The 27,359-nt window shown below is 48.9% G+C and overlaps 2 protein-coding genes across 11 annotated transcripts in view; one reads left to right on the forward strand and one right to left on the reverse strand.

Moving 5' to 3' along the window:
* The window catches only part of HSBP1L1 (heat shock factor binding protein 1 like 1), a 22,830-nt gene extending 11,585 nt beyond the window's left edge, over positions 1-11,245 (reverse strand). For 3 of the 7 annotated variants that reach the window (XR_009492677.1, XR_009492676.1, XR_009492672.1), the window contains exons 1-4: positions 11,160-11,245; positions 10,098-10,220; positions 4,229-4,514; positions 1,343-2,481 (exon numbers count right to left, since the gene is read on the reverse strand). Coding sequence is in view for 1 of the 7 variants with exons in the window: in XM_059881002.1 (XP_059736985.1) it covers positions 1,343-1,436; positions 2,415-2,481; positions 4,229-4,279 (212 nt within the window). In the remaining 6 variants the exon portion in view is untranslated. Of the gene's footprint in view, positions 1-1,342; positions 2,482-4,228; positions 4,515-10,097; positions 10,221-10,602; positions 10,726-11,159 lie in introns of those variants that run through there. The other 4 variants (XR_009492674.1, XR_009492675.1, XR_009492673.1 and 1 more) reach the window with 4 other exon arrangements.
* Positions 10,739-27,359, forward strand: part of SLC66A2 (solute carrier family 66 member 2) — a 41,465-nt gene continuing 24,844 nt past the window's right edge. Inside the window, exons 1-4 of one of the 4 annotated variants that reach the window (XM_024984314.2) lie at positions 10,739-10,858; positions 11,178-11,511; positions 16,129-16,262; positions 23,988-24,041. In XM_024984314.2, coding sequence (XP_024840082.1) covers positions 11,309-11,511; positions 16,129-16,262; positions 23,988-24,041 — 391 coding nt within the window. In that variant the 5' untranslated portion in view covers positions 10,739-10,858; positions 11,178-11,308. 4 annotated transcript variants of the gene reach the window in all.

The raw sequence follows: 27,359 nt of genomic DNA on the forward strand, positions 1-27,359 counted from the left end.
AAGTCACTGACAGGTGAACTTGCTCTGATTCAGCAGGGTAAGCACAGATGATCTGCCAGCTGACTTGGGATAACAACTGACAGAGAAATGAAAGCACGGAAAACAACCACATCTACCTGTTCAGCTAAAATTAGAGCGTGCTCACAGAAGCAGAATATTACGTCAGTGAAACATGCTTGAGTATCTTAATAAAATAAGGCTTGTGTCTCCAGGTATGTTACACAGACAACACATTCAGTCTAAGACCTGAGGCCAAGCATTTATCTACACCTTCAAGATGCAGTGCAGAAAAAACAAAGACACTAATTGGAAAAGATACATGCACCCAAATGATCATTGCAGCATTATTTACAGTTGCCAAGATAGGGAAGCAAGCAACCCAAGTGTCCAACAGATGACTGGATAAAGAAGATATGGTATATATACACCATGGACTATTACTCAGTCATAAAAAAGAATGAAGATTTGCCATTGGCAGCAACGTGGATAGAATTGAAGGGCATTATGCTAAGTGAAACAAGTCAGACAGAGAAAGACAAATACTATATGTCATCATTTGTATGTGTGAAATCTAAAAAATATAACAAACTAGTGAATATACAGACTCACAGATACAGAGAACAAACGAGTGGGGAGAGGGGAGCAGGGGAGAGGCAGTTAGGGTTAGGGGATTCAGAGGTACAAATTATTATATAACATAAGCTACAAAGATACATTGTAGCTTGGGAAGTATAGCCAATATTTTATAATAACTATAAATGGAGTTTAACCTTTAAAAATTGTGAATCACTACATTGTACACATTACATGCACCCCTGTACATATAATATTGTACATCAAATACAATAAAAACTTAATAAAATGAAAGTGAAAGATAAAATAGTAAAAAAAAAAAAAAAAAAGATGTGCAAAATTCCACCAGAAAAGAAATGCCTGCATTCTGGGGGGTGGAGTGGGACCCTCAGGAAGCGCTCATGAACCAGGGGGAGAGCCTAATGCATCTGTGTCTTTTTAAATGGTTCCACAAACGTACTGTCTCAAACAGAAGCCACTAGTCATCATTCCCAATCTCTCATTGCGATTTGTTTGAGGGTGAGAAGTACTTTAATAAAATCCACATTTAAATAGTGGTTTTTCCTTTAAAGTGCACTTAAGGAACAACGAGATAGTGTTTCTGTTCTACTTAGAAAAGAGCATTTGTGAATTTTTAAAATCACTCCTGGAGGTTTTTCATGCAGTGCAGAAGCAGCAGTTCCCTTAGTGAGCAAATACGGGGCACAGGTTCAAGAGGGAAGCAGAGGACATGTGACAGGCAGACATTAGTGCCCTAAGAAGGCCTCACCTGTGTTTCTGAGCAGGACTGTCAATCCCAGCTTGGGCCATCAAGTCATTCACGTTCTTCTGCAGGTCTTCAATGCGACCCCCCATTTCTTCCAGTACAAGGTCAAGGAGAGCAGAACATGGGACACGGGCACCTAGCTGGGTCCCTCAAAGGCTGATGGAAACGCCCTGCGGTGCGCATGAGAGGAGGGAGCCAAGGCACGAGCACCTCAGGGCAGTGCTCGCTAACCGCGTCCCACACGGGCTTGGAGCTGCTGTTAATCCTGGCACTGTGCGCCCAGCTCTGAAAACTTGGCTCCCTTTCTTTGCACATGCATTCTAGGATGTGAGCTTGTCTGGTATGTTTAACTGTTTTAACCAAACTCTAATCAGCATGTAAATACGATGAAAATTACCTCTGTTTAAAACAATTTCCTACTGTTTATTTTTATCATGTTCAAGAATCTTCTTTTCCCTGTTGGGCCCCATTTGCAGGATCAAAAGTTGCAAGTAAAGGGTTCCCTCAGCAAATGATGCCCATGCGTTTTAAGGCAGGAGTTTAATTGTGTGACGTGACTTCACTTGGGGAAGACTTAGGGCAAGTGTCCCTTTTTCTGGGTTTTCATAAACCAGAAACAAACATTCTACCTAACTTTGAATTCACGTCTAACCAGATAGTCAGCTGCTGAAGTCACAAAGCAAAACAAGGCCAGGAGAGCCATTATAAAGATCCCTAGGTTGGAGACCTTCCCAGTGCATGTTCAGGGTCAGACTGAGGGAGTACAAACGCTACTGAGCAGACCATCTAGATTTATTTAAGCCTGCTGGAAAAGCCCATTGGATAGTATGTACTGTATGTATGTCCTGTGCTTTATCCCTGCCTTACATAAATGCCCTGCATTGCTGGTCAAGCAGGAAGTATTACCTTCGGGTGGTAATTAATACATCAGGATCCTTTGTAAAAGCACAGATGGAAACACCAGGAAGCTCCGGGTCAGCAATTATCCACCAACAGCAGAAAACAAGAAGATAGTCCACGACAGTTCAACAGTCCAAAAGCATTGCAGTGTTTGTTATGAAATAGAAAAGGATATTTCTGAGGTTTAATGTTGCCGTCAGAGCTTGAAAATGTTCTTGAAGTTCCTGAAATAGATTTTCTGCCTGAAAAATTGAACAAGACAAGTGAATATATATTTACGTGTGATGCAGAGCATTCTAAGAACCGTGGAAGGGGAACCATCCCTATAAACAGTTAGTTGATTTCTTGTTTGATGCTAATTTTTTTTTTTAAATTGAAGTACGGTTGATTTACAATGTCATGCCAATCTCTGCTATACAGCAAAGGGACTCAGTTATACATACATTCTTTTTTCATATTATTTTCCATTATGCTTTGTCACAGGATATTGAATATAGTTCCCTGTGCTGTATATTAGGACCTTGTTGATCCATTCTAAATGTCATAGTTTGCATCTACCAACCCCAGACTCCCATCCCATTCCCTCCCCCTACCCTTGGCAACCACAAGCCTGTTCTCTGTGTCTATGAGACTGTTTTGTAGATAGGTTCATCTGTGTCATATTTTAGATTCTACATATAAGGGATATCATATGATGCTTGTCTGTCTGACTTCACATGGTATGATCATCTCTAGGTCCAACCGTGTTGCTGCAAATGGCATTACTTCATTCTTTTTTATGGTTGAGTAGTGTTCTATTCCATACATACATGTACCTGCGGAGAAGGCAATGGCACCCCACTCCAGTACTCTTGCCTGGAAAATCCCACGGACAGAGGAGCCTGATGGACTGCAGTCCATGGGGTCGCTGAGGGTCCGACACGACTGAGTGACTTCACTTTCACTTTTCACTTTCATGCATTGGAGAAGGAAATGGCAACCCGCTCCAGTGTTCTTGCCTGGAGAACCCCAGGGACGGGGGAGCCTGGTGGGTTGCCATCTATGGGGTCGCACAGAGTTGGACACGACTGAAGCGACTTAGCAGCAGCAGCAGCAGCAGCAGCATGTGCCTGCTGCTGCTAAGTCACTTCAATCGTGTCTGTTTTTCACAGAGGCTGCACCCTACCATTAGTTGATTTTTCACATAGTGAAATGGCTTTCCCACTCAAAGAGTAAAGAAAATCAACCAACAGCTTCAACCAACAGCTGGAACAGTGACAGCCAAAGGGTAACCAACTAAACAAGCAGGCCTGACCCTTAACGCACACCGTCCACAACAATTAACTCAAAGCCATCAGACATTTAAATACAAGCAACAAACTATCAGACGTCCAGAAGATAGCATAGGAGAAAATCTCTAACCTCGGCTTCTCAAAGAATTCTTAAGGAGTTTTGCTAGGGTCCCCAGAGCACACCGCGTGGGTGCACGCTGCCCCTACACTCTTGGGTGCTTGTTCGCCCGGGAAAGGGTTTGCAGAAACCTGTTAAAGGGCCAAACCGGAACACCATCCCTGTGACTGACGGCGGGCATACTCAGGCTGCCCTGAATTTCCAGGTGGAAGTCTCACCCCGTCCAGGACACACTCCCTCCCCGCACAGTGTTATCTCCGCTTTAGAGCCGAGAACACCGAGGTGGGTCTCCCCTGGACTCTGCTTTCCTGTGTGGAGGCAGGTCCTCTGTCTGGAGCGCTTCCGGCGGGCAATCAGGTTTGGATTTTTTTGGTCAGAAAAATGTGTATTCAATTGTGTACACCTAACCACGTCTTAATGAGACTACCAGCCCTGGGCCGTCTCATCTCTGGCACTGCAGCTCCTTTGCAAATGGGAAGCAGCTGGGGGTGGGTGGGGGTGGTGGCCCCTCGCGGGCTGGGTGGGGGGCGAGGGTGTCCAGCCTCGGGCGCGGGGCATCCGTCCGGGAGCGGCGCTCGGCGCGGGAGGGTCCCCACTCACCACGTCCCGCAGCGCGCGTCCGCCGGGTGCTTCGGGGCTCCGTGCGTCCATGTCTGCGGCCGGCAGGCCTGGGCTGCAGGCAGGCCGGCTGGTCCCCGGCCGGCCGCTCCGCGGGGTCCGCTCCAGGGCCGGCGGCGATGGCCGGGGACGCGCGGAGCAAGACCCGAGCGGCGCGCGGGTGGCGGCCTGGGCGGGGCGGGACCTCGGCGGACAGGCCTATCCCAGCGCCACTGTTTATTTTCATTGCTTCAGAGCCCAGAGTGAGCACGATCTTTTAATGATCATCCTGGCAGAGAATGCACAGCATAGAAATTGCTGTTTTACACGTTTCTAAGGCACGGTGCAGTGGCATCAGGTACCACCGCGTTGCTGTGTGACCAAGACCGCCATCCACTCCCTGAGCTTTCTCCTCGCCCCAAACCCCGGCTCTGCGCCGGGGACAACACCTCCCCAGCTCCCCAGCCCCTGGCACTCACCCTGCCACCAAGCAGTGTGGTCACCTGTCCACTGGGGGGTCCTGGAGGCGGGGTGGGGATGCGGGGGCGGGGATGGAGTCTAGCCACAGCCCACGTTCGCATTGAGGTCCTGGTTCTTGTGATCTTCCACCCAGGAGACTCTCCTCTCCCTGAACCTCTGCCATTTCTGCCCCCAACTTTAAGATTAAGAATAGTTTTGTTCTGGGAATTCCCTGGTGGTCCAGTGATCAGGACTCCAAGCTCTCACTGCCAAGGGCCCAGGTTCAATCACTGGTCAAGGAACTAAGATCCCACAAGCCTCCTAGGGCGGCCAAAAAAATAAGAAGAAGAAAGAAAGATTAGTCCTGTCCTGTGACCAACGCAGAATGGCCAACACTTGAGTTTCTGCTCTGATTTTTTGAGGATCTGGAAGGAAGACATCACTGCCGCTTTCTCTCCCTCTGTGTCCTGCAAGCCTGTCTGGAACGTGGCTCTGGGTTACTTCATGGGTGATGGCCCAGGACCCTGTGTTTGGCAAGTACCTGCTTTGTTTACACATCTGCACCTCTCTGCAGGCAGGGCTGTGTCTGTATGGGTGCCCCAGCACCCCAGGGGTCTTGGCTGAGTGACCACACAGGGACATCTGGCTGCTGGATGTGTGTTGAAGCACAGCCTTGCATGCAAAGAAACCCAACATCCTCTTTCTTCAGGAGAATGCAAATCAAAACCACCAGGGGAGCCACTTCACACCCATTGTAATGGCCCGAATCAGAGGGATAATGACAGGTGTGGGCAAGGAGTGGCAGAGTCTGAGTGTCACACCCAGGCGGGAAGGTGCGTGGTGCAGCCAGTCTGGCAGGTCCATAAAAAGTTGAACATAAAGTTACCAGACAACCTCAGTTCTGTCTCTGGGTATGTGCCCGAGGGAAAAGACAGCATATATCCACACAAAAACGTGTACAGAAAAGTTTATAGCAGCATTATTGACTATTAATGATAGTCAACAGGTGGAAATAGCCAGATGTCCACCAACAGACGAATAGATAAACAAAATGTGGTCCCTCCTCAGGATGGAGTACAATTCAGGCATAAGAAGGAATAAAGCCCTGACCCATGACACAGCGTGGATGAACCTGGGGAGCATGATGCTCAGTGAGAAGCCAGTCACCGGAGGATGAGTGGTTAGACTCCACTCACAGGACACGTCCAGACTGGCAGATCCATAAAGACAGGAAGTGGAGGGGGAAGGGGAGAGACTGCATCATAGTTAAGGGGTTTCTTTCTTTCTTCAACTGTAATCTCTGTGGTTCAGTGGAAACCTACTCAGAAACTCTCTGATAACCCTGAGAACCCAATCTCTACTGGAGAAATGGGATCTCTCATTCTCTATCTAGCACCTACACTCTTTAAGAAGGGGTCAAATTCTTAGTTCTGCCTTTGTGGAACGCAAATTTATTAATATGGAAATGAGAATCACTCAACAAAAACTCATTTTGTTAAATATATTAAATCCCAGGAACTAGGTTCAGGGGAAAATTTTCTAATGAAGCTGATCTTGCAAATCTACAACAGGAGAGTATTCAATTGTGCTGTGAAGCAGCAGAAACTAGACGATGCTTCACTGGTGCAAAGACAGGCTGGGGAAGAAAACAGTCTGGGTAAGAAGTACACAGGGCTTCCCTGGTTGATCAGTGGTAAAGAATCTACCTGCAATGCGGGAGACCTAGGTTCGATCCCTGGGTCAGGGAGATCCACTGGAGAAGGAAATGGCTACCCACTCCAGTATTCTTGCCTAGACAATTCCATTGACAGAGGAGCCTGGTGGGCTACAATCCATGGGGTCACAAAGAGTTGGATGACTGAGCGATTAACAGTTTCACTCTCACTCACAAGAAGTACACAATGGAATCAAAGACACAGACCACAAGAGCAGCAGCTAAATATAAAACAAAACTTTAAATCAGAAATCTAGAATGTTAACTCTGACAGATGAGAACATTGGTGTGACCTATGTGACCCAACCACTAAGGCTGAAGAAGCTAAAGTTAACGGTTCTATGAAGACCTACAAAAGACCTTCTAGAACTAACACCAAAAAAAGATGTCCTTTTTATCATAGGGGACTGGAATGCAAAAGTAGGAAATCAAGAGATACCTGGAGTAACAGGCAAGTTTGGCCTTGGAGTACAAAATGAAGCAGGTCTAAGGCTAGTAAAGTTTTGCCAAGACAACTCACTGGTCATAGCAAACACCCTCTTCCAACAACACAAGAGATGACTCTACACATGGACATCACCTGTTGGCCAATACTGAAATGAGATTGATTATATTCTTTGCAGCCAAAGATGGAGAAGTCTATACAGTCAGCAAAAACAAGACCAGGAGCTGACTGTGGCTTAGATCATGAACTCCTTGTTGCCAAATTCAGACTTAAATTGAAGAAAGTAGGGAAAACCACTAGGCCATTCAGATATGATCTAAATCAAATCCCTTACAGTTATACAGTGGAAATGACAAATAGATTCAAGGGATTAGATCTTGAGGGATTAGTGCCTGAAGAACTATGGACGGAGGTTCATAACATTGTACAGAAGGCGGTGATCAAAATCATCCCTAAGAAGAAGAAATGCAAAAAGGCAAAATGGTTGTCTGAGGAGGCCTTACAAATAGCTGAGAAAAGAAGACAAGCAAAAGGCAAAGGAGAAAGGGAAAGATATATCCATCTGAATGCAGAGTTCCAAAGAATAGCAAGGAGAGATAAGAAAGCCTTCCTAAGTGATCAATGCAAAGAAATAGAGGAAAAGAATAGAATAGAAGGATTAGAGATCTCTTCAAGAAAATTAGAGATTCCAAGGGAATAGTTCATGCAAAGATGGGCACAATAAAGGACAGAAATGGTATGGACCTAACAGAAGCAGAAGATACTAAGAAGCGGTGGCAAGAATACACAGAAGAACTATACAAAAAAGATCTTAATGACCCAGATAACCACAATGGTGTGATCACTTAACTAGAGCCAGACGTTCTAAAGTGTGAAGTCAAGTGGGCATTAGGAAGCATCACTATGAACAAAGCTAGTGGAGGGGATGGAATTCCAGCTAAGCTATTTCAAATCCTAAAAGATGATGCTGTGAAAGTGCTGCACTCAAATCAGGAAATTTGGAAAATTCAGCAGTGGCCACAGGACTGGAAAAGGTCAGTTTTCATTCCAATCCCAAAGAAAGGCAATGCCAAAGAATGTTCAAACTACGACACAATTGTACTCATCTCACACACTAGTAAAGTCATGTTCAAAATTCTCCAAGCCAGGCTTCAACAGTATGTGCATCAAGAACTTCCAGATGTTCAAGCTGAATTTAGAAAAGGGAGGGAACCAGAGATCAAATTGCCAACATCCTCTGGATCATAGAAAAAGCAAGAAATTTTCAGGAAAACATCTACTTCTGCTTCATTGATTACACTAAAGCCTTTGACTGTGTGGATCACAAAAAACTGGAAAAGTCTTCAAGAGATGGGAATACCAGACCACCTGACCTGCCTCCTGAGAAATCTGTATGCAGGTCAAGAAGCAACAATTAGAACTAGACATGGAACAACAGACTGGTTCCAAATTTGGAAAGGAATACATCAAGGCTGTATATTGTCACCCTGCTTATTTAACTTATATGCAGAGTACATCATGCAAAATGCCAGACTGGATGAAGCACAAGCTGGAATCAAGATTGCCAGGAGAAATATCAATAACCTCAGATATGCAGATGACACCACCCTTATGGCAGAAAGCAAAGAGGAACTAAAGAACCTCTTGATGAAAGTGAAAGAGGAGAGTGAAAAAGCTGGCTTAAAACTCAACATTCAAAAAAAGAAGATCATGGCAGCTGGTCCCATCACTTCATGGCAAATAGATGGGGAAACAAAGGAAACAGTGACAAACTTTATTTTCTTGGGCTCCAAAATCACTGCAGATGGTGACTGCAGTCATGAAATTAAAAGACGCTTACTCCTTGGAAGAAAAGTTATGACCAACCTAGACCTCATATTAAAAAGCAGAGACATTACTTTGCCGACAAAGGTCCATAGAGTCAAAACTATGGTTTTTCCATTAGTCATGTATGGATGTGAGCATTGGACCACAAAGAAAGCTGAGCGCTGAAGAATTGATGCTTTTGAACTATGGTGTTGGGGAAGACTCTTGAGAGTCCCTTGGACTGCAAGGAGATCAAGCCAGTCAATCCTAAAGGAAATCAATCTTGAATATTCATTGGAAGGACTGATGTTGAAGCTGAAGCTCCAGTACTTTGGCCATGTGATGCAAAGAACTGACTCACTGGAAAAGATGCTGATGCTGGAAAACACTGAAGGCAGAAGAGGGGGATGACAGAGGATGAGATGATTGGATGGCATCACCAACTCGATGGACATGAGTTTGATCAAGCTCAGGGAGTTGGTGATGGACAGGGAAGCCTGGCATGCTGCAGTCCATTGGGTTGAAAAGAGTCAGACACGACTGAGCGACTGAACGAACTGAACTGAATGTAAGAGGAAGTTCTATCCTCTGAAGCATGAAATCCAGCGGAAGTGGCCAGATGCCCCTCTGAGTCCATGTGAATGGCTTAATTTCTAAGGCCTTCAATCTAAGATGCTGCTGATTTTAAGATGCACCATTATTGCCAGAAAGGGAAAAATGCTGCCAATTAGCTGTGCTGTTTTTTATGTTATATTCATTAAAAGAGTTCTTTTATAGTTATTGATGCTGGGTGATGGATACATGGAGTTTACTGTGCTACGATCTCTACTTTTGTGTATGTTTGAAATTCTCACTTAAAAATTCTGTAAGAAAAGAAGAGTTCTTTCAGGGTACTTATTTGAATATATAGATTTTTTAAAACTTTCTATTTTATACTGGCATATAGTGATTAACAATGTGACGGTTTCAGGTGAACAGTGAAGAGACTCAGCTATACATATACCTGTTCTCCCCCAAACTCCCCTCCCATCCAGGCTGCCACATAACATCAAGCAGAGTTCCTTATGCCATATAGAAGGTCCTTGTTGGATATCCATTTTAAATATATCAGAGGATACACAGATTTTAGGCATAGAATTTTTTTTGCTTCCTTTTGTTGGTTGTTGCAATATCTCACAATTTTAACTTATTTTTTTAAAAATATTTCCTTTATTTATTTATTAGGCTGTGCCAGGTCTTAGTTGCACCATGTGGGATCTAGTTCCCTGACCAAGGATTGAACCCAGGCCTTATGCACTGGGAGTGCAGTCTTAGCCACTGGACCACCATGGAAGTCCCTTAACTTCTATTTTTAATGCAACATAAGCACCTATTTTTTAACCCACTTATTATTTATTATGAAATTCTGGCCCCATTTATAGTAAGTGACTTTCCCAGAAGCAATTAACCTGAATCATGAGGACTTCCTGTGTACGTTGTGAATTTTGAAACAGTGGTTCTCAGAGCTGACTGTACGAACGAGCCACTCCAGGAGGCTGCCTAGACTCAGCCCTGTAACATCGGTCAGCAACCTGAAAAAAAAAAAAAAAGCTTTCCAGGGGTTTCTTTGTGCGAACAAGTGGTCAAACCTGCAGAATGAGAAGACTTAAGAAAACAGAAAAGGGGGAAGTGGCTTAAGCCTCCCACAGGTAGAAAGGGTCTTCATTTTCTCAAACTTGGACCAAGATCAATGTCCTACTGCCAGTTGTTTAGAACTTGAAACAAGATAGATTTTTGAAAGATTCTTTCTTTTGCCTGCTCAAAACGGACTTTGATTTCTCCCCCAGGCCTCGCGCTGACCCTTGGGGCGGCGACAGGACCCGGTCTACGCGGCCACCCCCTGCAGAACAGGCGGAGCCGGGCCACGTGAGCCCGTGGCCCAGAAGTGGCTTTGCCAGGCAACTGTTTCCTAACCTGGCCGACCCCTGACTTCGCCCGGGTCCCGCCCCACCTTAATGGCTCGCACTAGGACTCCGCGGAAACTGTCCCGCCGCCGGGTGTGGGCGGGGCCACGTATTGTGACGTCACTCAGAGGCGGGGCTCGATGCGCGGACAGACTGACTGACCAGAGGACAGACTGCGAGGATCCGCCCGCAGGGGTGAGCCGGGAGGGGTCCGCGGAGCACGTGGACGCGGGTGCCGCGCCGAGTCTGCCCGGCCTGCGGCGGGGGTGAGTGGCGGCCCCGGCGGCGCGTCCACCTGGGCCGGGCCCCCCTCTCCTGGCCCTCTGATCCCCAGGCTGTGCGACCCCCACCCCGGGAACCGAGCCCCGACCCCGGACGGCAGGTCCCCCTGCCGGCCCCAGGCTGGCGGCCCGCCCCTAGCTTCTCCCGCGGAGCCCGGGGTGCGCGCCCGAGGAGGGGTCGTGCCCCGCGCGCGAGCCGGCGGTGCGCCCTGGGCGCGCGTCCTGGGCCTCGGGCCATGCGCGGGGCGCGGCTCCTCCGGGCGAGGCGGCCCGGCTGAGTCCTTACTTCTTTTCCTCTCTCCAGGCCCGCGGCGGAGGATGGTCCCGGGCGGCGGCGGCACGTGGGGGTGACAGCGCGCGCCGGGAGCCCGGGAGCGCGGAGGGCGCGCGGGCCGGGTGGACGTCAGTCGGCCGGCTGGCCGCCGGGCGAGCGGAATGGAAGCGGAAGGCTTGGGTTGGCTTCTGGTCCCGCTGCACCAGCTGGTTTCCTGGGGTGCAGCCGGTGCCATGGTCTTCGGAGGCGTGGTGCCATACATCCCGCAGTACCGGGACATCCGGCGGACTCAGAACGCCGAGGGCTTCTCCACCTACGTGTGTCTGGTGCTCCTGGTGGCCAATATCTTACGGATACTCTTCTGGTAGGTGGGGTGCTCCGCGCAGATGGCCTTCTCTTGTCTGCGTGAGGCCAGTGGGTGGAAGTGTCTGTACTTCCTGAGAAGGAGCTGTGAAACGATGAGACTATTTCCCAGGGAAAATGGTAGGAATGGAGAGAATCTCGCATAGTCTCAGATCTGCGTTTTCATTTCGTGTGGCTCCTACCTTCACAAGACACCCAGGGCCTTCTCTGTAGGGCTGGTCTAGGACTGGGTCCCTGCCTTCAGGCATTTGCGTGCCATTTGGGGGCAGTGGAGAGAAAAGGAAGGGAGTTCATGAATACCAGTGACCGAAGGCGGTCAGCAGGAAGGACAAAGCATTGGCCACTGAAAGCTGTCAGGAGGGGCGTCTGAGCCGGACAGGAAACAGTGCTCCCGGCGTCTGCCTTGAAGGGCCGCTTTTCCTGCCTTCTCTGTTGTGTGTGGGGTTTTATGTTATTATTATTATTTTTTAATAGTAAGTCCACTTTCTGGCTAGTACTTAAGGGACTGTCTTTTCTTGCTCCTCCCAGCCAGCTTCCTCTTACTGACATTTGCATTCTGGTAAGGAGTGAGATGTTATTTTAACAGCTGTTGAAGCCAGATGTAACTGGGAAGGTGTATTTTCAGAGGAAATGAGAAGAGGTCTCGCAGCCTCCTGATTTCAGTAAAACCTGGGACTGTCCTTCCTTCAGGAGGGTCCCAGGCCCTCGGTCAGCACAGACGGTAAGGGCAGCTAGTACCAAGCTGGCGTCTGAGTGCTGCTTCTGGCTCCTGTTGACTTTTGGGTCACTGTTGGAGAAATCGAGCTTTCTTTCTAGTTAATTTTAAGTCAGCCTTACTGGGGTAGGATTTACATTAAAGAAAAGCGCAATCTCACTTGTGTAGTTTGATGAGTTTTGGCCGATGTCCCCTCCTTGGTCATCAGGGTGTGAGTCCACGGAGTCCAGAAATTCTCAGCTCCTTCACCTTCTGACCGCCTGGCCCCAGGCAGCCCTTGGGCACTCTCACTGTGTTTTTGCTCAGTATGGGGTTTTAAAATGTGAGACAGTGAGTGACCCCTTCTTCCAGGAGAATTTGTCAGACCTTGAGCCCTGCCTTTGGGCCATCTACTTCTGAAGGAGGGGTCAGAGGTCACTTATCTTTTAACTTGTTTAGCACCAGTTGAAAAACTGCATTTTGAAGACTCTTCCTTTCTGCTTGGCTGAGGGCAGCACTCTCTCACTGCAGTAAGATGCCCCCCTTCCCTCTCTCGGCTGCTTGCCGCTGGGTCTGAGGGACACAGAAGCAGGGCCCCGGACTGCTGTCTCGCCAGCGCTCCAGCCCAGGCTCAGGCCAGCCAAGGTCCCCCAGGTTGGGAGCCGCACTTCCTTTAGGCAGGGGCAGATCTCCTTCCAACAGAGGAGGATTGAGCTGCCTCAACTGGCCTGTGTCGCTTCAGGGGTTCAATGGCTGCCCTGTGAACACACAGGATTGCCTTCAGCCGGGATCCCAGAAGTCTGTGAGATCCTATGGGAAGAAGGGAGGGCTGGCAAGGGGTGCTGGTCTCTGCTCCAGCGTCCCTTTCACCTGGGAATGTGCTTTCCCTGTACTTCACACCTGGCAGTACTTTGTAGTTCATGTGGTTAAGCCCAGCAGACAGGCCAGGCTTCGCCTACAACTTGTAATGAGTGGGCACGTCTCTGCCCACCTGGTCCCAAGGTCCCTCTGCTCTGAGGGCAATGCCTGTCTCCCATTTCCTTCCTTTCTCTGGAGCCTCCAAAGCACCTACTCCTGGGTCCTCTCCAGGCTTCATAGGTTAACAGAGTCCCCTCCAGGCTTCATGGGTTAGCAGCCCATTTCATTTAACAGGTTTCTGAGGGTTTCCCATGAGCCAGACCCTGGGCGGATGCTGTAGGGTTAAAACTTTAGCAGCAATGCTATATGGGACGTACAGACACACATACATGGGTTCTGGGTGGTGGGGAGGGACAGAGCTCAGGCCGGGGGCTCCGGGTGGGCATGGAGCTGGGTCTGTGTAAGAACAGTGGTGGACATAGAGGAAGTGAAGAGTATAGTTCCCTAGAGGTTGCCAGGAAGGTGGTCCTAGAAACTCTTGTCTGCCTGGGAAGCCCCTGGGAAATTTCTAGCATGAGGCATGTGAGTGGCTCTGCAGGCCTGTTGGAGGCTGACCAAGCCACATAAACCCCAGGTTTCTGAAAGTCACGAGACTCTGATGCTTTCATTCCTATGATTCTTCCCATCCTTTTGCAGAACCAGCATTCAGCAGATCATGCACAGTGCTGATGGACAGGACTTGGCATTTGTGTTGTCAGAAGCCAGAAGGACTGAGTGATTTTTGCAGAGAAGGGAGGGAGAGGCCCAGGGCGCAGGGATGATGCTGCAGGGCCTCTGACCCAGGGCCTGATTCATCTGGGAGCTAGTTCTCCAGCCACACCCCTGTCTGATCAGAGAGGTTGTAACACTGTACCAGAGGTGTGGTGACATTGTATTGGAGATGTAGTAAAATTGTATCCGAGACTCTGGGACACTGTATCACAGGGGTAGTGGCAAGCTGCTACTTGGGCAGAAGGTGTCCTGGTGGGAGCAGAAAATAGATACCCAGCTTCTCTTCCACTTGAGCTTTTTTGGGGCTTTGAAGGCACATCAGAGGTGTTCTGGTGGAAACTTTTCTCAAGCTCTGTGAAACTTTGCACGTTTTCTGCAATGTGTGTCTCCCGGGGAGCGACAGGTGTGTGCTGCACCCTGGGAGGATGTGCTTGGACCAGCTCCCCCTGAGCCGGGCTCTCCCATCATCTGCATGAGAGGCTGTGCCAACTTCACTGTCAAGGCAGGAGAGGAGAAAGGGCTCTCTGACAACGTGCCAGCACAGACTGTAAGGGTTAACGGGAGAAGTTTAACCCACCCGATGAGTACAACATAGGGTCTATTTTAATGAGCTTTTAAAAATTACTAATGATGTTGCACTTTGTTTATTTGTTTTGTCGCTTGTATATCTTTTGTGGGAAGTTGAGCTTTTTGAAATTTTGTGTCTTGTTTAGCTTGTCTTCACCCTAAAAGCAGTTAAATATTCACCTCTGCCACCACCCTTACTTCACTATAAATATCTCTCTCTTTACTGTAAATATTGAATTCACCTAGATTTGATTTTTTGGTGTGTGGTATAAGGTGAAGCACCAACCTTCATTTCTTCCCCAGTTTTCCTAGTCACTCATTGTTTCTGTTGAACAATTTAAAAAAATGGAAGTGGCATTTATTACACAATGGCCCAAATCCCATGTCTTCAGTCTTGTAACTAACTAGAAGTGAAACACTAGACCGAAGTGTTCACTGTGAGGCCCACCTGCCCCAGTGCCCCCAGCCTGATACAGACCCTTCTATGTCTCCTCTTCTGGATTATCTATGGGTCTGTCAGCCCCTGGGGTCAGCTAGGTAACCAGTGGGGGCTAGTTCCTAGAATTGGCTAGAAATGTCCTCAAACAGCCATAGGGCTTGAGGGTCTGCACTTTACAGAAGAGACGAAGCCCAGAGGTGGTGGGTCACAGCATGAGGGCTGGGGCAGCATGGTGGCCGGAGCCAGCCTGTGCAGAAGCACGTGTGTGGCCCAGCAGCAGCAGCTCTCGTGACCGTCTCCTTGAAGGGATGGGTGTGAGGGAGGGGGCGGGGAGGTGGGCCACTATCTGCCTGTCGCCTGGTTTCTCCCGACTTTGACAGTTGGTACCAGCTCAGGTTTGGGAAACTGCTCGCAGTGGATTCTCTGCCCCAGAACAGCCAAGTAAGGACTGGGGCCTGGGCTTGCAGGGCGCTGTGCCCAGGCCTCACCTTGGGGTGACGGGTTTGCAGGCTTGCAGTGGGCTGGGTTGAATGTCCCAGCCCTCGTGGTTCTGGTGGCCACGTTTGAGACCCCCAGCTGGTATGGGGAGGGCAGTGCTGTGATCACCCCTTGGGGACTGAGGTCTTCTAATGGGCCCACTGGTGCCGGTCACTGGACTGTGGCTCTGGCCTTCAGGAATTTTTGGCTGAGGTGGTAAAATGCTCAACACAAAAGTCAGCAGGAAGGCCTGGGGTCCTATAGCTGGGCAGGGCTGGGGCTGGGAGAAGAGGGGGACATGGGGCTTCAGTGGGGGTCTGCCAGGCCTACACCCATACCCTCGCTGACTTCACCTCTTCCCTCGTGAGGGGTGGGGGCCTGGTGCCCTGCTCTGCTCACACTTCAGACTGTGCTGGCCTGGAGACCCCTGCTCTTTAGGCAGAGGGTGGAGATGCTCTTGGTCCCAAGTCTGGGATGCATCTTCCTGGGGAGGCGGGTGGTCTGGAGCCTGGGCGTCTCACCTGGTGGCAGCAGCGTCTCTGCAGGAGGGTGATGGATCCCTGGCTGGGCTTTTGGGGGGTGGGCGGTGTGCAGGAGGCCCACTCAGTCAGTCCAAGGCCTTGGGAGGCTCCCAGCGATTCCTGGGGAGGGGTGTGCGGCATGTCTCACTCCTGCACATCATCTCAGGCGTTTGTGGAGACCTGGGCCTGGCTGTCCAGGACTGGTCCAGGCCCTCCCATCCCGGCGCTGTCTGACCAGCACACTGGGCTCTGCCTGCTGCCTCCCTGATGCCACGGCGTGTTCCCCCGCAGGTTTGGGAGGCACTTCGAGTCGCCACTGCTCTGGCAGAGTGTCGTCATGATCCTGACCATGCTGCTCATGCTGAAGCTCTGCACCGAGGTCCGCGTGGCCAATGAGCTGAACCTGAAACGCCGGGTCTTTTCAGGTGGGTGACCGGCAGCTTCGGGGAGAAAGCCCGGTAACTCCAGGAGTGGCATCAGCCGAGCTCCCGGGGAGAGGCTGGGCTGCCCTCGCCCAGTGGCCTCCAGGCAGTCACGGTCTTACCAAGTGGTGCTGGCGTCTGTCATGGCAGCCGTGTTCTCCATCAGTGACTGACTCGACAGCATATCCATGAAGCTGGGACTTGAGCGAGTGATCAGCTCTCTTAACACGCCCTTGGCTGTGGCCGTGGTCACACTGGACCCTCATCGGGCAGGGGGTGGTACTGCTGGTCTGTTTCTGGCTTAATCAGGCCAGAAACAGACGTCCCTGCGGAGGCGTGTTTATCTCTGACCTTGTGTGTGTGGCTTGTGCTCTTCGCACAGCCTCTCCGTTTTTGTCTTCCTCCTGAGTCAACTGGGATCAGTTATGTACCTTATTAAACATTCACCTGGCGTCATGCTTTGTGGGCTTTGGATGGGCACACAGGGTCCATGAGCTCAGGTTGGCGAATCCCACGCTCAACACACTGCATTTTTTGGCAGCTTAGAAAATAGAAGATACTGCTCCTGATTTTGCCTTTTCCTTTGACAGTGTTCGTTCCAAGCTGATGTTCTGTGTTTGACCAAGTGGGCTGGTGGGCTTCTCTCTGCAGGGGGTTCGGTGCTGCACTTCTTTTGTCTAATGACTGAATCTAAGACAGTTCTCGCTTTGCTTTCATCTGAGACTGTGTGTGCTCAGTCTCAATTGCTGCTTAGAGAAGCGTATTCTCCAGAGTTTGTTTAGTTCTGGGACTCCTGTGGACTGTGCTCCTGCCCCACTCTTTTTCTTTTTCCTGATGGTTATTTTCTTTCACTTTGAGTGAATCATTTCCTCTTGTGTAGCTTCTGCTTTTAGTGTGAGTGTATGTAGAAAATGGGTCGGCCTCCAGCTCCAGTGAGTAGCCTAGACTGCTGAGTGTCACTTAGGCTGTAAAGGTGATCAGCACTGCCTGTTTCTGCTGCTTCTCCCCATCAGCACCGTCCTCCCCACTGTGACTTGGGAACACTTACCTGAGGTGGTGCTGACCGTGCTGCTGCCGGTGCCCAGGAAGCAGGGCTCCTGTATCGCGGATCCCTTACCAGGGAAGAGCTGCAGCTTAGTTTCCTCTGAGACAAGGGCGTCTGTGATATGTGCCCCTTGAACCTCGCCTGTAAGGGGTGCAGGATCTCACAGCCGACCACAGACTGGGCCGTGTGGGTGGTTAGCGCGATCGTCCTCACCAGGTGGGGGAAGGCCTGGGGAGACATCGGTGCCCTGGTGGCTTAGCGCACTGAGCCTCGGGCTCTGCAGCAGTGACCTTGTTAGAAGCCGTGTGTGGGCCATGATGACACAGACACAGCAGGCACTGGGGCCCCTGCGTCACGCAGTGAACTCAGAATTTAACACTTAATGGCAGCTCACGGGCATTGGCCAGTGTGCTAGTGGGCGTCCTCGGCTCTGGGGGAGTGGAGGGCTGTGGCTCCTGACCCCTGGGCCCAGCGCAGACTCAGGGAGGGTTGTCTCCTAACCTTTGCCCACACCAGCTAAGAGTTTGAGAATTCAGTACTCGAATCCAGGGTGATTTACATATTTTTGTGTCCACTGTTTAAGAGATACTTAAGTCTCCGCGTCCTCCTAGGGAAGCCTTTAATGAGTATGTGGGTTTATTTCCTCTAATCTGCCAGAAGCAGGCTGTGAAAACGCCAAGTGGTTTGGGTTGGGAAGCTCTGCAGCCCATGGGCCTCTGTCCTGTGCTTTCCCCACCCCGTGGCCCCCTCCACCTGGCAGGTGGCCAGCTTCTGCTTCCGGAATGTGTCAGCCAGGGCTGTGAGGGTGCCTCCGGCCCCGGGAGGCAGACTTCCGGGGGAACTGACCATGCACATTAAAATAACTCAGGAGGAGAGTCTGAGGAGCCCAACTTCAGCTATAGGACAGTCAGGCAGCCTGAAAAAAAGCTTGAATGTTTTCCAGCCATCTTTTATAAAAGTTTTCAGTTCTGAAGGTCACCCATTCAACTTGAAAGTTAAAATTAAAGAAACATCAGTGGTATTAGGGAGAAAAAGCAGGTTACTTAGAAAAATATCTAATTTGTTATCTGATGAGTGACACCTGCTCAGTAGACATTTTGAGGGAGACAGGACACAACACAAAAGTCAAACACTCTCCACCCCACTGCCCAGAGGTGACTGCTTGGAACCTTGTGGCGTTTTTCCCCAAGTTTTTCTTTTTCAGTCTCCTATCACAAGATTGGGATCATTTTCAAAATTAGGATCAAATGTTTTAAAAGCTCTCATTCCACAGAAGCTTTTCAGTGCCCTTGTGTGCAGTGGAGGCAGGACCCAGAGGGGTGGGTTCCCCTTTCAGAATGTCCAAGATGGGGCGGCATTCACGGAGGCCACGTGTTTCAGGGAGAAATTGGCTGGAGATGCTAACATAAACCTGCTATTTAACTGTGAACCAGGAGTGGAGTGTGGTGTCTGTCTTGACAGTGCTGTGTTTTCCTTTTTCACTTTTTATTGTGGAGAATTTCAAACATGTAGAAGTGGGAGAGCAGCATATGGTGCTCTGTGTGGGGCCCTGACAGCCTCCGACCGTTTTCCAGAGCCCGTGCACATCCTCTTCCTGCAGTTGCTGAAGCAAATACTCGATATAGGCCATTTGTAGATGGTCTGTAACATGTCTTTAAAAGATAAGACTTTAAGAAAGCATGACACAATATCATCATTCCATAAGAAGCCCATTCTTCTTATTATCAAACCACCATCTGTGTGAGTTCCAACTGTCTCTTGTGTTTCCTAAGTGTTTGGCCAGTTTGTTTCCTTAGATCAAGATCCAGTTATGGGCCACAAACTGTGATTGGTCGGTGTCTTTTTGTTGTTGCAGTTTGTCTTCTTAATCTATATGGGGGTGCATGCTAATTCCCCTCAGTCATGTCTGACTCTTTGTGACCTCATGGATGGTAACCCACCAGGCTCCTGTCCATGGGATTCTCCAGGCCAGGATACTGGAGTGGGTTGCCATGCCCTCCTCCAGGGGATCTTCCTGACCCAGGGATCTAACCTCTGTCTCTTACGTCTCCTGCATTGGCAGGTGGGTTCTTTACGACTAGTGCCACCTGGGAAGCCCTTTTAATCTGTTCAGTTCGGTTCAGATCAGTCGCTCAGTCGTGTCCGACTCTTTGCGACCCCATGAATTGCAGCATGCCAGGCCTCCCTGTCCATCACCAACTCCCGGAGTTCACTCACACTCACGTCCATCGAGTCAGTGATGCCATCCAGCCATCTCATCCTCTGTAGTCCCCTTCTCCTCCTGCCCCCAATCCCTCCCAGCATCAGAGTTTTTTCCAATGAGTCAACTCTTCACATGAGGTGGCCAAAGTACTGGAGTTTCAGCTTTAGCATCATTCCTTCCAAAGAAATCCCAGGGCTGACCTCCTTCAGAATGGACTGGTTGGATCTCCTTGCAGTCCAAGGGACTCTCAAGAGTCTTCTCCAACACCACAGTTCAAAAGCATCAATTCTTTGGTGCTCAGCTTTCTTCACAGTCTAATTCTCACATCCATACATGACCACCGGAAAAACCATAGCTTGACTAGACGGACCTTTGTGGCAAAGTACTGTCTCTGCTTTTGAATATGCTATCTAGGTTGGTCATAACTTTCCTTCCAAGGAGTAAGCGTCTTTTAATTTCATGGCTGCAGTCACCATCTGCAGTGATTTTGGAGCCCAAAAAAATAAAGTCTGACACTGTTTCCACTGTTTCCCCATCTATTTCCCATGAAGTGATGATCTGTAGTTCTCCCTAAATCCCCTTTGTCCTTTGAACTTATCTGTTGTTTGTTCTACGTTGTGCGCTTTGTGCCCAGCATGGGGTCAGTGGACCGGCAGCAGCACTGGAGCGACAGGGCTGCAGAATCTGCACAGAATCAGGCTGCTGAACCAGGGCTGTGTGGACTGCCCTGTGAAGAACATTCTGCAAGGTGATTCGATCCAGGTCCGCCCTTTAGATTCTGCAGGACTGTTGTGCGTTTCCTCCAGGAGGCACGCCTGGCAGCTGGCCTCTCTGGAGGGTGGCAGCCAGGGGGCCCAGGGCCCAGACCCGACAGTGTGTCCCGGCCGCCCAGCACCCCACTCTACTGTCCCTGCCCCTCTAGAGGTACTTCCCCGTGAATGCTACTCAGCCTTTCAACAGTTTGATTTATAAAGGAGAGGCAGGTGAATGCTCACTTGTTGTTCAGTCACTAAGTCAGGTCCGACTCTGCGACCCCATGGACCGCAGCACAACAGGCTCTCCTGTCCTTCACTACCTCCCAGAGTTTGCTCAAAGTCATGTCCATTGAGTCGGTGATGCCATCCAACCATCTCTGTCATCCCCTTCTCCTGCCCTCAGTCTTTCTCAGCATCAAGGTCTTTTCTAACAAATTGGCTCTTCGCATCAGGTGGCCAAGTATTGGAGCTTCAGCATCAGTCCTTTCAATGAGTATTCAGGGGTGATTTCCATATTTATCTTTATTTACTTTTCAAAATCAGTTCCCAGTACCTTGCAGTGATGAGTGTGTTTGTTTTACTTTACCCCATGATTCACGTGACAGAAGTCCCATTGCTCCCTGTGGCCAGCTGCCCGCCTCCGACCCTCCGCTGCTGGCTCTTGCCTCTGGCATGGTGGTCCCCTGGAGTGCGGACCTTGCTGTGACAAGATGCTCTGAGCTCGCTGTCCAGTCTCCTGCCCCAGACCTGGTCTGGACATGGCCTTGGAGGCCCCAGTCCGGGCCCCTGGGACGGCTGTTGGATCGGGGTTCTTCGGGGCCCCAGTGGGTGGGGCAGGGAGGTTTCCAGCAGGCAGAGTGCCGTTCCCAGCTCGCTTCCCTCTCAGCTCCCAACGGGTGCCGTCTTGAGGTTGTGCCAACAGTGAGGCTGCTAAGTTGTTTAAATGCTGTCCTCAGGGTCACACGTCCCTCCTGCCAGATGCCTGTGTCGTGCAGTCACTAGAAACAGCGAGTGCCTCCCAGTGAGTGGGCCACCAGCCAGATACCCGAGTGAATTGTGTTGAGATTTGCCCCAAGTCTCAGCACTCTGGTGGAATTGGCTGGGAGGTAGACGGGGATGGGCTGACTGCAGAAGAGGACAGGGGTCCTTGTGAGCTGATGAAAGCCCTAGAGTTCTGTAGTAGTGGTGGTGGCAGGACTCTGGGAATGTACTAAACACACTCGAAGTGTGAATTTTTTATGGTATGTAGTTATAGCTTAGTGCAGCTGGAAGAAAATGTTGGGTGGGGAGAGTCGCATACTATCCCGAGAATGAAAGCTGAGGATCCCCTTCCCAGGAGGATGCTTATGCACAGACTGCTCTGCGTTTGCAGGGGCTCCTTTGTGTCCTTGGACCTCAGGGCACGGTCCTGCCTCGGTCCAGCCCACTGCCCGGTGCTGACCTAGGGCCTTCTGTTCCTGTGTTGCTGGGCCACCGTGAACACACCTCCTCGTGGGCCCTGGGCCCCCTACCTCTCCGCTGCAGCCGTTGTCCACCTCCGCCCCCTCCCACACGTAGCCCCCATGTGCTCTCTCCCAGGCGCCCCCAGCAGTGAGTCTCAAACCGTGATGAGGACCAGAGTGCCCGGGGCATTTGCAGATCTGCCTCTTGTCTGTCAAGCACCGTCCTGTCCTCTGGCCGCCCCAGGGCTGACTGTCCTGTCTCAGCCCTGCTGAAACTTCGGCTTAGTCGTCTCTGGCTCCTGTCTCTGTGGCTGCTCAACAGGTGGGCCCCAAATTTGGGGGCAGGAAAGGACATTTTCACCCCAGACTCTGCAGTTTGGGCTGTTTGCTCTCTCACTGTCTCTTGCCCCTGCTTGTCCTCCCCGTGTCTTCCTCTGTTTTTGGATCTCTCTGTCTCTCTTTGCCTCTCCCACCCTCTCTCCCCCTCTCTGTTTCTCTCTTTACTCCTCACTCTTGTGTCTACGTGGTGCTGGCCGTCGGTTGGACCTCAGCTGGGCTCTGCTGGAACGCTCCCACGTGGGCTCCTCATGAGAACTGGCCTTCCTCACACTGTGGAGCCATGGTTCAACGGGAGTGTCTGGGAAGAACTGGGTGGACATTGCATCTTTTTAAAGATCTGGTCTTGGAAATCACACAGCATTGCTTCTGCCGACCTGCACCTCAGGCCCACCCTGAGTCAAGGGGACAGGGGCCCTCCTCCTAGTGGGGGGTGCAGGCTCTGAGGGCAGTGTGGTCTGGAAGTGTTGCAGTCGTTTCTGCAGCTTGGTGCCTGGTGTGTCTTCAGTACAGATCTGTGGCGGCACGTGATCACAAAACATTGCCAGTGTCTCTCGGCTTCAGAGCGCCCTTTCTCCATCTGTCCTACATGAAGGTGTTTTTCTAAAACGTAGATCTGATCATGTTGCTTTCCAGCCGAAAAACCTCAGGTAGCTGGATGCTGTGCACAGGATGTGACCTTCCCACCCAGCTTGCTGCTGGCCGCCCTGACCAGGGTGTGTGTCTGGCTGACCCCAAGCCCTGCACCTGGCCACGCCCGGTGGTTCTGCAGGGCAGGTGTGAAGCTCTGCTTGTCAGCTCAGCGGGATCAGGCCGGGAGAGAGAAGGGCAGCTTTGTGTCCAAGCCCATAAGTGGCTGAGTGGAACGCCCTGTCCTGTAGCCTACCCTCTTCCCTCTTTTGGTACTTTGATCTTTAGAGGAGGTGCCCATTAATGGTGAACCTGATCTAAATCAAAGACAGAACCAAAAAGCTGGGAGAATCTGACCAGCTCTGGGGACTCAGAACCCAGAAGGTCCAGAAGGGGGTGTTGGAAGGGAGGCAGGGTAAGGAGAGGAGACAGTGGTTCCTGTTGGTTTATGAACCACCCCCTCCATCCCCCCAGCTCTTCCCTGAGCAGTATCAGCTGTCCCCGGGTCTAGGCAGAAAGGCTGGTATTTGCTTTTAGCTGATTACTTGAAAAATCTCCAGTTTGGGGTAGTTTCCGTTGCCTGGTGCAGACCCATGACCTTTGCTCCTGCCTTTGCTTCTGACCTCAGTGACTGACCTCCGTCCCCAGCTCCACTTGCAGGTGGAAACCCCCTGGAGGAGCTCTGGTGGTCTTCAGGGCCTCTGGTCAGTCTGTTGTTTTCCTGGGGTGGCCCAGTCTAGGGAAGCCTCAGGTGGGGCGGGGGCGAGTGGGAAGGCAAGGTGGCTGGCAGTGGAATCTCACACTGGGTCCTTCCTGGGCCACCGCTGGGGGCAGCTGCCAGCCCTGCTCCCTGACTTGATGTGATGTCCAAGGGCGGGCAGGTTCACATGCTGAACTCGCTGTCTGCTCACGGTGAGTGTTGTGTTGAGTGCCCTCGGGAAACAGCTTTGTTCTGAAGAGTCTGGACCCTGGGACAGCTGTCTTGTAGCCAGGGTTTGTGTCCAGGTGAGTGTCCGGGGGAAAGTGGAAGGTAGGGTCTGCTGTATCTCGTCAGCACCTCCGACTTCAGAAATTAAGTGAGATTTGGTGACGTTTCATTTTTTTCCTCTGTCCCAGGGACTTATTTTGAAAGAGGACAGGTTTGGAGAACAATGGTTCACAAAGTGGATTTCCTAATGCACAGAAACCAAAAGCTTGTCTTTCTGTTCCATTTTTTTTTTTTAAAGAAATGCAACAAGGACTTACCAGTGTTAAAATCGGTCTGTTTTTGTCTCTTCTTCCTTTCTGTTTTCTCTCTCTTTCTCTTTTTAAATGTAGCTGCAGATAATAAAGATGGAGAAGTCAGAGTCCCCCTTGGGCGGTCCTTTCTGGGTATGTACCACGCTGCATGTGCCACCCCTGGAGCACCGGGTCCGTTTCCTGCTCTGCAGCTCTGTCCATCTCTTGTCTCCACTCACACCTGTGCCGCATCCTCTCCTTGCATGGGCATCACCCACCCCGCGTGGCTGCATCTCCAGCCAGCTAACCAACACAGCCTGCTGTTTTCAAGCATGAAGTAACCACTAGAAACCTACCCATTTTCTGTGTGTGTTAAGGGGGAGGGATGCAGAGAGGTAAAAAGAAAGACATGAATTCTGTTTGTTAAGCTTATCCCAAAGTATTTTATTCTTTTTGATTCTGTGGTAAATGGAATTGTTTTCTTAATTTTCGCTTTGGATTGTTCATTGTTACTTTGTAGAAATAGAATTGATTCTCACATATCGATCTTGGGACCTGCAGCTTTGCTGAACTCGTTCATTCTAATAGCTTTTTAATGGATAGTTGAGGATTTTCTATATGCAAGATTATGTCATCCACAGATAGAGAGTTTTACTCCTTCTTCTCCAATCTGGAAACTTTTTATTTCTTTTCTTGACTAATTACTGTGGCCAGAAGTGGGAGAGTAGATGTAGATGTGCTTGTCTGGTTACTGGTCATAGTGAGAGAGCATTTCCTTCTTGATATTGAGTATGGTGTTGGCTACGGATTTTACAGAGATGCTTATATTAGGTTAAGCAAGTGCCCTTCTGTTCTGAGTTTGTTTTCATCATGAAAAGATATTTGAGTTTGTCAAATGCTTTTTGTGTCTGTTAAGGTGATTATGTGGTTTTTGTCATTTATTCTACTCATTATAGTACATTATGTTCATGGAGTTTTGTATGTTGAACCAACCTTGCATTCTTGGGATGAATCTCATCTGATCATGATTTATAATCCTTTTTATAAGTTACTAGATTTTGTTTGCTACTGTTAGGTTGCTTAGGTTCCTTTTTTTTTTTCCCTTCTTCATATGATAACTGATTTTAATATCAGGATAGAACTGGTCTTATGAAATAAATTGGAAATGGGAAGCATTCCTTCCTCTTCTATTTTTAAAAAGAATTTGTGAAGAATTGCTATTAATTCTTTATTAATTAAAAGTGTTTTAATTGAAATATATTTGACAGGTAAATTAAAGGTACGTGTTGACACATTTATATACTGTGATATAATAGCCAAGTAGTGGTAATGAGTACCTATATCACATTACATATTTACCATTTTTTTTAATGGTTGGATGATCACGTTTAGTCTCCTAGCAAGTTTGATGGTTGGAACAATCACTTTTCATCTCCTGGCAAGTCTGATGGTTGGATGATCACTTTTAGTCTTCTGGCAAGTCTGATGGTTGGATGATCACTTTTAGTCTCCTGGCAAGTCTGATGGTTGGATGATCACTTTTAGTCTCCTGGCAAGTCTGATGGTTGGATGATCACTTTTAGTCTCCTGGAAAGTCTGATGGTTACGACTGTACTCACTGTGCAGTGCGTCAGATCCAGGGGCTTCTTCAGCACTTGCTTCAGGTTTATTGGTTCTTCTGAGTGTTTGGTAGGATCAGACAGTGAAACCAATCTGGGCTTGTGCTTTCTATGGAAAGTTTAAAAGGACTAATTCAGTCTTTTACTTGTAAATCTATTCTTACTTTCTATTTCTTTCTGAGTTAGTTTCAAGAGAAATTCTTTCTTGGAATTTGTCCAGTTAATCTGTTATTTGTTGGCATATATTGTTCTTATAATCTTTTTGATTTCTGTAAAGTTAGTGGTAATGATCTCTCTTTAATCCTTGACATCAGTAATTTGAGTCTCCTCTCTCTCTCTCCATCTTGTTTTGTTTCTTGCAGCTAAAGATTCATGCATTTAATTGATTTTTTTCAAAGAGCCAACTTTTGGTTTTGTTGATATTTCTCTATTGTTTTTCTAGTCCCTAGTTTATTTCCACTTTAGTGTTTATAATCTCTTTCCTTCTGCTTGTTTTGGGTTTAGTTCTTTTTTTTTTTTTTTACTTGTTAAGCTATAAGGTTAATTTATGGATTTGAGATATTCCTTCTTTTTTTATTGACATATAGTTGATCATCTTTTTTAATATAACTTTTAGCCATAATTTCTTTGTAAGTAATGTATTCACTGCATCCTGTAAGTTTTGGTATGTTTTCATTGGCCTTAAAATATTTTTAAATTTCCTTCAGGATTTCTTCTTTGATTCCTTTGTTACTTATGAGTGTGTTGTTTAATTTCCACATATATTAATGAATCCCCAAGTTTCCTTCTGTTATTGATTTCTAGGGGTTTCCCAGGTGGCACTAGTAATAAAGAACACACCTGCCAATGAAGGAGACCTAAGAGATGCCAGTTTGGTCCCTGGGTCAGGAGGATCCCCTGGAGGAGAGCGTGGCAGCCCACTCCAGTATTCTTGCCTGGAGACTCCCATGGACAGAGGAGCCTGGAGGGCTGTAGTCCATAGAGTCGCAAAGAGCTGGACACCACTGAAACGATGTAGCCTGCATGCATAGCACACATGCCTTGATTTCTAATTTAATTCCATTGTAGTTGGAGAAAATATTTTGTATCATTCCAGTCATTTTAAATTGAGGCTTGTTTGATGGCTTGGCCAATGGTCTCTCCTGGAGAACGCTCCATGTGCACTTGTGAATGATGTATGTCCTACCCTTCAGGTGGGGTAGAGGAGCGTCTGGCTAGGTTTTGTAGTGTTGTCAGCTCTTCTCTTTCCTTATTCCTCTGTCTGGTTGTTACGTCAGTTACTAAAAATGTGTATTGAAATCTCCGACTGCCTTATTTGTGTCTCTTTTCACTTCTGTCAGTTTTTGCTCTTTATATTTTGGAGCACTGTTGTTAGGTGTGTATGTTTATAGTTTTATCTTACTGATAGATTGGCCCTTTTATCATCATAAAATTTTCCTTTATGTCTAGTAATCGTTTTGTTTTAAAGTCTGTTTTTTTCTGATAGTAGTATAGCCACTGTAGATCTCCTGTGATTGCTGTTTGTATGGTATATCTTTTTCCGTTGTGCTTTTGACTTCTTTTTTATATCTTTGAATCTAAAGTATGTCTCCTGTAGAAAGCATATGCTGCTGCTGCTAAGTCGCTTCAGTCGTGTCCGACTCTGTGCGACCCCATAGACGGCAGCCCACCAGGCTCCCCCGTCCTTGGGATTCTCCAGGCAAGAACACTGGAGTGGGTTGCCATTGCCTTCGTAGAAAGCATATAGTGGATCTTTAAAAAACTTCATCTTGCGGCTCTGGCCTTTGATTAGATATTCACTTCACTCACATTTCATGTCACTATGTCTGGATTTACCCTCGCCACTTCACTT

This window comes from Bos taurus, chromosome 24, assembly GCF_002263795.3.
Source record: "Bos taurus isolate L1 Dominette 01449 registration number 42190680 breed Hereford chromosome 24, ARS-UCD2.0, whole genome shotgun sequence".
In the NCBI taxonomy this organism is placed as follows: Eukaryota; Metazoa; Chordata; class Mammalia; order Artiodactyla; family Bovidae; genus Bos; species Bos taurus.